Source organism: Gekko japonicus, unplaced genomic scaffold (assembly GCF_001447785.1).
Source record: "Gekko japonicus isolate JY-2015 unplaced genomic scaffold, Gekko_japonicus_V1.1 scaffold119, whole genome shotgun sequence".
Taxonomy (NCBI): Eukaryota; Metazoa; Chordata; class Lepidosauria; order Squamata; family Gekkonidae; genus Gekko; species Gekko japonicus.
Window position 1 is genome coordinate 4,912 of NW_015163606.1, and position 9,828 is coordinate 14,739.

Below are 9,828 nucleotides of genomic sequence, written 5' to 3' on the forward strand. Positions count from 1 at the left end.
CATAAAGTTAAATAATTAAAATGACATCATCATACCATCATCATGGGAATAATATTCAAAAGGCATAATTGGTTACAAAAACTTAAACATTTACATAAAAATCTCCTTATTGGTCAAATGGAAGTAAGGTGTGTCTATGCAATAGCGTCACATATTTACTTGACATGACCCAAGGCATATCGGCTAAAGCTTGTTCTCACCCAAACAAAAGTATTCATTACTGATATGAGTCTAAAATCTTATCTGACCCAAACATTGAAAGGTTTGCCCTAAGAACTACAGAATCATGAACTTTGTACCCATTATGTTGTCTGCTAACAATATCAGACCTACAAGAGGAAAGCCTTCTGTATAACAGGCCTTTCTAACATCCTAATAAAATATTACTTAAAGAATAAATCTATAAAAACCAGAGAAATATGAATAATCAAAACAGGGGAAAATCTTTATAGTCCCATCTCTACTACACCCTTCCAAGTACTTGCTTCCGAGATCTGACAAGATTGGGCTTGCCTGGGCTATTCAGGTCAGGGCTTAAATGATGCATTTTAAATGGTTAAATACTAAAATAAGTTTAGGTTTGATAGGAAAGTAAGTGTTGCATATATTTAATTTCATGGGGGAATTTTTGTGGCTTCAAAATTGCCAGAAACTTTACATCTCTACATAGAACTTCTATGTAGTTAAAGGCATCTGGTAGAATAATAGATAGTTACTATTCTGCCATGTTTTACTTGGTACCAAGAACCCTTTGATTTCAATGGCTTGCTTTCATATAATGCCCTCAGGAAGTCAGTCTAATGCTGATCAGAACTGGAGTCCAATAGCACCTTAAAAATTAACAAAATATTTTAAGGGTTTATACTCGCTTCATCAGATGAAGCTTGCGTCACCAGATAACAAACAAAGTGAACATTATCTGATGGGGAGCTTTGATTCACAAAAAATGTGGTTGGTCAATGAAGTGCAATTGGACTCCTGTTGTGTTTTTACTACTACAGACTAACATGACTGCCCACCTGAAACAGTCTATTGCAAGTGTATTTGATAGTTTATTTCATTAAAAGTAGTGGGGGTCTTTCTTCCAAGTAAACGTGTGTAGGATTTGGTTGCACTGTAGAAATAATTTTATTTTTCTCCCTCTCCAAAATTGTTAGGTTGGTGATGATAAAACCGTGAAGCATTGGAAGATGGAGGGGCCAGCTTATGGCGTACCAGAAGAACCAATACATACAATTCTTGGAAAGGTATTAGTTTATTATCTTGCTTTCCTTTTCTTTCTTTGGTTACTCTTTAGATGTGAGTATTGTTTTTGTTTGTATATGAACAGCTGCACAATTAACCTTTGAGACTGGGGTTCCTTCCATAAGGAAGGTGACCTGGGAAAAGTGTTACTGTACAGCTGTATACTCACCAGTCAATATTTATGTAATTGATACTGCAGTGATGCTGTCCTGCCATACATCTTTTGCATTTGTTTTCTGGTACACAAAACCATAGAATGCAGCTGAAAATATTTTTACTAATAATGGGTTTGATCCAGTGCAGCATTTCCACTTGCACAAGGACTTCTGTCAAAGCAGTACAAGGGTTATCACCTTCCTCTTCCTATGGCAGACCCAAATGCCTCCCAAAAATCAGTTCCCCGGGGGGGGGGGGGTCCCCTTCCCTACGGCGTAGTGTTCTGCAATTTGAGCTGCTGTGGGGGAACAGGAGCTAGGAAAGTCATGCTCCAGTAGTGGAAGTCCTTGCACCCATTGAAATGCTGTGCTAGATCCCACACATTTTTTCTTGGAAGTGTGGTAAAAATGTATTGTGTTTCAGTATTAAAATTTTCTTAAAACTGAATTAAGCAAATAGTTTCTGTTAACTTTAAAAATAGTCACTCGTCTGTATTCAGCTGAGATGACTTGCTTGGTTTTTTAACTTACTGTGATTTTGATTATCAGACTCCTTCATTTACATATATATATTAGTCCCTCCAAAAACATAGTAGGTTTGTGTTACTAATATTGTTGTATACAGGAATGCGGCTGATTTTGTTGTCATTTTAATGTTTTTATTGCTGTATTTGTTTACTCAGTGAGCCATTTTAAATAGGTTTCTGGAGAGGCAGCATATCAGCTTTCTAAATCAATACCTATAATTTTATATTATTGCATTAAAACACAGGCTGTCTGTGTGTATAAAATCAATTGTTGATAACTATCATTTTTTGTATTTCAAAGACGGTGTACACAGGAATTGATCATCATTTGAAAGAGCCTATTTTTGCCACATGTGGTCATCAAGTTGATATCTGGAATGAACAAAGAACCAGTCCATTATGCTCTTTGACTTGGGGAGTTGATAGCATAAGTAGTGTTAAATTCAATCCAATTGAGGTAATAATGGGCTTCTGTACATTTCATTACAAATATTGCTGCAAAATGTTTTAATGTAAGGAACATGGTAAGCATTAATGCAAGAAGAACTGGAGTCCATACTGGGAAATTAAGACACAAGTGAGGAGAAAACAGAGGACAAGGGGAAGAGGGATAAAGGTCAGCCCATACTGGGAAATTAAGACACAAGTGAGAACAGAGGATAAGGGGAAGAGGGATAAAGGTCAACAGAAGGCACAGGTAGAAGGAAAGGCTGTGGCAGATCAGGCAAGGTTGCCCAAATGGATCTTTGGGGAGGATTTCGAAAAGGAGAGATGGTTGAATAGGAAGGGGGGATGTTCACATAAAAAGCAACAATATGCTGAAAGGTGGAACTTGAGGGGGAAGACCATAGGTGCCCCTCAGCATTGTACATAAAAATATCATAGGTGACAGATGATGTCGGACTCCCCTCTTCCTTCGCACCCTACAGCACCAGACCAGACTGGGCCTGGGGGATGCACCCTATAACAGCCAGTCTTGACAATCACAGCCACCAGATTATGCCCTGGAGGGGGAAGGAGGAGAGATTGTTCCAAGGCTGTTATTAGTCCCTCATGGGCTTGGTCATGGCCCCATAGGGCTTCTGGTTAGAGGGAGGCCACTGGGCTTGCATCGCACATGGCTAGGGCCTTTAAAAGGCCTGAAGAAGGAGGGTGTGCTAGCTTTGGCTCCCAGCACAGAGGGGAATAGAGCGAGGGGAGAAAAGGCGGGAGGGAGTGGTCTCTGTCCCCATCCCTCTCTGTCTGAGGCTGCTTCATTGAAGGTGGATGCTGGCAGATTCTGGCTTGGGTCCAAAACCTGACAAAAGAAACTCACAAGAGAGGAGAATATAGTCTGAAGGATAGAGGAAGAGAGATTTTGGGTTGGATCTAAAGATGACTTTCTCTAGTGGAAGGAGGGGAGGGTAACTGGAACTTACACTGTTTAAATTCAAAGATCTGAGTGTTAGTTGAAATTATTTGTAATATATCTGTTTCCTCTCAGCACCGGAAATTTGCTTAAAGGATCTATTTTTTCCGCCTAATTAGTTCACAATGTTTTTGAAATGTTTTTCAGATGTATCTTTTGGGAAGTTGTGCTTCAGACAGGAATATTGTGTTATATGACATGAGGCAATCAACAGCTCTGAAGAAGGTGATGTATGTTCTAAAAAACCTTGTGCGTGTGTGCGGTCCCATCGCCTTATCTTACAGAAGAAACGGACCGTTCTGTTCTGTGTCTCGGCAGATTCTTCTAAGTAAAACTTTTGTAGGAATCCTATGGTTCATGGCAAAGATAGTACAGCTAATACATTTGAAATGCTTTCAGATTCCATCAAAATGCATTCTGAAAGCTATTAATTAAAATAATATGGGTATATGGATGAAAATGTTCCTCCATCTGTGGGATAAGGTCTGTTTTCTTTAAACGTATGAAAACCATTTAGTTTTTCCCCCCTGAAATGCATTTTTTTAAAAAATGGATAGTTTAACATTCTATTAACATTGGATTATAATGTATTAATACTATGTACTGAAAGTTGGTGGTAAGGTTAGTACAGTTATTAGCTAAATACTAGTACAAAACACTGGTGTGCAAATAGTTCCTTTGTATAATGGGAGATTTAGAAGCCTCTTCAAGGTACAGTACAGAAGAAAACTATTCACTGACAGGGAATAATAGACTTTCTTCCTTGGATTACAATCTCCCAGCTGTCGCTGCTATTTACTGTTGCAGAGGTCTCCTTTCAAGTGAGACCATATAACATATGGACTGCTTAATACTTTGCGACTAATCAGCCTCCCACTAAGGAAGAGTCAGACTAGAGTGAGTTGTCAGTTTTATCCCTTCAGCATGAGGATCAGGTTAGTCTCTTTCAGAGCCATCTGTCATTTTACAAACTTGGTCATAGAATTCCTGAGCATCAAAACAAATCGCTGCCAGTGCATTCCAGGCTCTGTGTTTAAACTAACATAAATTTACAATATCCAATCTAATTACAGCCCTACCTGAAATACAGACGAGTCCTCAGCGCTGTAGTTAAGTTTTGATAATTGGTGTAGCTAAATTATGAAGCATATGGAGCCTAGTGGCTCGATTCCTGGAGTTGGACTGCGGAGACCCAAGTTCAAATGTTTCCTCAGCCTTGAAGCTCCCTGGGTGACCTTGGGTGGTAGTCACCCATTCTAAGCCTACCCTAACTCCTGAGTTTTGTGGAGATATGTATATAAGGGATATTTGAGATGGTGGATTGGGCCTGTCCTTTGCAGCAGTTTCATTTAATAAAGATTAATTGGCATAGCTGTGCAGCAATGCTGCTTTTTAATGAGATTATTGTGTTGATTATAGTTTATAAGTGGGGCTTCAATAAGGACTTGTGGGGAGCATTTCCTTTGCCCACTGTATCCCCCTGCCCCACACTATTTCCTCTTTCCCCACTTTTTTCAGTCTCTCCTGCCTGCCTTGGAGGCTTGGAGGGCTCAGGAATATTATGGTTATCTAGCAATCCCAATCTAGTCTTTGTAATTTCAGTAGGCATTAAGATACAGATTTCTGCTGCTATTATTTGGTATTTTTTGACCTGCCAATTTTTTTTTAAGATTTCAGGTTTTTCTACTAACCTGGGGCTTCCATCAGGTTTGTAGCAAAATCCATCCTATTTGTCCCAATTGTGTGGATTTTTGATCGACACTCTACAGCCTAGTTCAGAATTAGATATTATAATAATATGCAAAATTCTTGCAATTATCTACAGAGATTACAAGCATTTTTATAACAGTCACAGGAAATATATTTTTTCAATAGGTAGCTTGTATAAGCGATGAATATCGGGCCATAAACTGTTGTCACCTTCAGTATTTCTTCTAGATGGCAGTACTGTCACGAAATCTTAATTAACCCACAGGTTTTGTTCTGTTTTTTGGGCATGTCTGTTCATCTGATTCTATAGCTTGATAGTGGAGATGTGTGATACTTAAGTCAGCATTTTATGCTACTTGCACTGGCATATTGTGAAGGTTGCTTAGGTCATTGTTAACTTCCTATACTTTTATTCCACCCTTCTTACAAGGAGCCTGGGGTGGTGTATGTTGGTTTCCTTTCCTCCACATAATCCTCACAACAATCATATGAGGTAGGTTAGGCTGAGAGACAGTGACTGGTCCAAGGTCACCCAGCAATTTTAATACCAGAGTGTGGATTTGAATCTGGATTGTCTGGATCCTTCCATTAAACCATTTTTACATTTTTTATGGTTCTTAGTCCTCGTAATGATTATTAACACATTAGTATAACTTCTACAAGTTCTGTAACAAATAGTTAAAAATTCCTTTTAATCTTCCCGTATTTAATTTTTTCCAGGTTATCTTAGATATGAGAACAAATACTCTGTGCTGGAATCCTATGGAAGCTTCCATTTTCACTGCAGCAAATGAGGACTACAAGTAAGCATGGTCTCCAGTTTTGCTTACTCATTATGTAGGCTTCTGCCTTTTCATTTGTCTGAAAATTATGTTTTGATTTATGAGTCATGTAAATCTCCTGAGAGCTACCTTAGGTGTACCCAAGTGCTTGGGCATGCCCAGGTGTTTCCCCCCACTTTGAATTGTATACTCCTGTTCCATTATCACAAACAGACTTTGAAAAGTCACCTTGTTCCAAAAACCCCAGAAGTATAAGTCCCCGTTATTATGTGGGTCCGGCTCTTGTTGTTAACCAGCATGGTCTAGGTTGATAAACTTTGAAGCATGTTTTTTCTCTGTTATGGCAGCACACTAGCTGCCTTTCTGTCCTCAGTGGTGTGGTCCTAAAGGTTAGATTTATGAAAGCATGTATGGTTTTTTTGGCACTTAATCCTTGCTGAAAATTAACAAAAATGAAGGTCCTAAACAGTGTTCCCTCTAAGCTGAGTTAGTGTGAGCTAGCTCACAGTTTTTGTCTTAGCTCAGGAAGGATGGCACCAGAGCAAACTAATTTATGCAGTAGCCAAATCGCTTGCTCACAACTTTAATGCCAGTAGCTCACAAAGTAGAATTTTTGCTCACAAGACTTCACAGCTTAGAGGGAACATTGGTCCTAAGTATTTCTTATATAAGCACATTTAATTATCCCATCAAGGCCTGTTGAAATCTAGATGGCTTCTCTTTCTGTGATAATCTTGCCACAGCCTCTCAGGTTAATCCAGAATCCATTTAAACCAGAATACTTGGATTTAAGGGATTTACCCTGTGATTAATCCGCCCACTTAGAATTAAGTTCTTTTGAAAGTGGTGAGGCTTAGTTTCCACATAATGAGTTTTGAACAAGGGTGTCAAGTTCATCGAAGTGAAGTCTTGGTGGCACTTGGTTTGCTGAAAGTAATGTAACTTCATTATGTTTTCATTAAAAGTCAGCTCTGGATCTTTGGTGAGAGGGGTAGCTGCCATAGTTGCTTATTCCAAGATGGAGCAGTTGTGACCTATCAGCTGATAGCATCTGAGCTGCTGTATCTTTTGACTGCTTGAGTTAAGCTGCAATACTAACAACACTTACTTAGGCATAAGCCCCATTAAATAAAATGGGCCTGACTTCTGAGTAAAAATTAGTAGGGTTTCACTGTCAGATATTATTAATTGAATGAACAGTTATGGAATATTGTCTAGATATTTTGAAAACTTGTGTCACTATTGAAAAATATGTAATGTTATTGAGAGTGATGCCTTTACTGCTTTTCTTTTGTAGCTTGTATACTTTTGATATGCGATTTCTTGACAAGCCTTTAATGGTTCACATGGATCATGTGTCTGCAGTCCTTGATGTGGATTACTCCCCTACTGGGAAAGAATTTGTGTCTGCCAGCTTTGATAAATCTATTCGTATTTTCCCTGTAGACAAAGGTCACAGCAGGTCAGTGATTTTACAAATAAGCTTCTCTTGGGACCCTTCCTCCTCCCCCAGCAGTCTCAACACTCTTATGAACTCATTCAGTGGATATGATACCAGATTTCCTCCTGCCGTATTCTGAAAGGGAAGCAGAAGGAACAGATTGTTGCTTGCATTTTTTTACATTGATGGTTACTGAAATTCCACTTTAGCAAAACAGTAGAATTTTACAGTATGCAGACTAGATCTCACTGTTTCTTAAACCCTTTGCTTTTTCCTGACTAGCTGTCAGTTTGGTGGTACCTCTAATGCTGAAGCAGTTATTTTGGCTGGAATCCAAAGAGCAACTTTAGCATAGGCTGAGGACTTGTGCTCACCTGGTGGAATTCCTCTTCTCCCCCTCCCCCAAATCCTTTCACTTTCAAAAGTCTTTTTGTATGCAATGTAATGGGCTTCTGTACAAGAAAGGAGTCCAAGTTACCTTTGGATTCACACCGCTAGTTGAAGGGATCATTGGATCCAGGCCGCAGAAACTAATACTGCTTGAAATCAATGGAGATTACTCCCTCCCTATCTTGGGTTATCCAAAGAATGTAATTAACTTGTGGTAATAGACATCTGGGCATGGCAGTGCTGCATACAAAAAGTCTGAGCAGTTTGGCTGTGTAGACAATTGAAGGCTCAGTTTAAAATCCTGGCAGACCAAGTCCTCTGCTTCTGCTGGCATGAGGCTTCTCAGTCAAAGCATATATGTTTAGCATTCGTGCTAAGTGGCACTGTAAATGAAGCATAGACACCAGCATATAAAAACTAAATTTCTCTTTGTAAAGCAGTTTTGTCTCTTGGCAGTTCCAAATAATTTATCCTAGAATGCCTTTGTAATCTATCATTTAAGATTAGACAGAATTGGGGGGGGGGGGGGGAAGCCTAAATTAAAGATAAGAAAAATTGGAATAAAAAGGGGGGGGGGGGGAAGCCTAGTATTTCTCACCCGAGTCTGAGAAAGCGATTCTTCATCTACCAAAACCACGCTTTGGAGGTTGTTTTTAGTCTAGTAGGTTTCCTTCATAGTTCCAAGGACTTGGATGCCATGGTTAATTTGATGTTCCTAATTAAACCTTGAGTTTGAAACTTGAGAAGATAGAGGAAACAAGAGACGCTTTTATTAAGTTCATTGTAAGCCCTTGGCAACCAAGCCAGATGTTTGTATGATTAAATGAAAGAATCAAGTTATTCACCCATATGCTATTGTGTTGCTCTTGTCCTTGAAGAGTGAATTTCAAAACCTGTGATGAATCTGACAGATTAGCAAAAGAAAATGCATAAAATGATTTTTTGAGGACCAATAAGGAGAGTTTTAAGAAAATTATTGCACTGTCAAAGTGTATGCCTTTCTATGTTTTTTAAAGTGAGAGTGGAAGAACTTCTGTACTGCAGATACCATGCACTTCAAAGTATTGTGACGAGGGCATTCTAGGAGTGCCTCTAAGGACCTGTCATTGTGGATCAATAGAGCAATTCCCAGTGTAACCAGTTACTGGCAAAAAACAACTAGAAGGATAACTTAGGGCCAAGTTCACCACCCGTATGTAAGGATTTATGTAAGGATTTTCATTCCATTGGCTTTTCAGAATGTTTGAAGAACTAGTGTGGAACAGTGGTTGACAGGAAGGGCTGTGGCTCAGTGGAAGAAAATCAATTTGGCATGCAGAAGGTCCAAAGTTCAATCTGTGCCATCTCCAGCCAGGTGTTTCTGCGCCCTAGGCAGGTGCAGATGCCAACCTCCCGGTAGGGCCTGCTTACCCTTTTGCTGCCTCCTCCTCCTCCCCCCCAGGGGGCAGAGGGAGGGCAGGTGAGCTGCAGCGCGGGTCTGGCTCAGGGGCGGGGCCGGGTGGCATGGAGGGGCGGAGCTGCCCGGGTGGCAGCGCGGCTGGCTGGCCAGCCAGGTGGTTGATTGGTCAGTTGGGGATTGTGCTCCCAGCCGCCATGTGCGGAGAGCCGTCACGGCAGAGGCAGCAGCGTCTCCGGAGCCCCAGCGGTGCCGGCTGCTGCTGCTGAGCGGAGCCGAGCGGCATTGGGCGCTCCGGAGCAGAGTCCGGCCGGCTGGCTGCTGGGCCATGGAGCTGCGGGCGGGCCACGGCAGCGGAGGAGGAGGTGGCGGTAGCAGCAGACTCACGCCGCACCAGGGCAGCTGGCCCGCTGGAGCGCTGACACACACACACACTCGTGCACACCCTGCTGGGCCTGGGTGGGGAGCCTCCCAGCTGGGCACAACACAGCGGGCCCCGGATCGCCAGCCCACGCCGGCCGGCTGCCACAGCGGCTTCCACACCTGGTGCCGCTGCTAGGGCTGCGCTGAGCCGTGCCGAGGAGGAGGAGGAAGAAGAGGACCCCCCCGCGCCCCCCACCCCCCATGGCGCCCTCTGCCTCCTCGCCTCCTTCCTTCTTCCCTCCCTCCCCTGCTTCCCTCCCTCGCCACAGAGAGAGAAAGCACGCGAGAGAGGGGCGGGCGGGCAGAGACCCTTGATCCCCGCCGCCTTTCTTTTCTCTCTGGGAGGGGGGG

At 41.8% G+C, this 9,828-nt stretch overlaps 1 protein-coding gene across 1 annotated transcript in view; it reads left to right on the forward strand.

Moving 5' to 3' along the window:
- Positions 1-9,828, forward strand: part of LOC107107058 (DDB1- and CUL4-associated factor 13-like) — a 22,361-nt gene that overhangs the window by 3,455 nt on the left and 9,078 nt on the right. Inside the window, exons 2-6 of the mRNA XM_015407280.1 lie at positions 1,158-1,247; positions 2,229-2,384; positions 3,483-3,560; positions 5,766-5,848; positions 7,125-7,289. Of these exons, the coding sequence (XP_015262766.1) occupies positions 1,158-1,247; positions 2,229-2,384; positions 3,483-3,560; positions 5,766-5,848; positions 7,125-7,289 (572 nt within the window). The remainder of the gene's footprint in view (positions 1-1,157; positions 1,248-2,228; positions 2,385-3,482; positions 3,561-5,765; positions 5,849-7,124; positions 7,290-9,828) is intronic.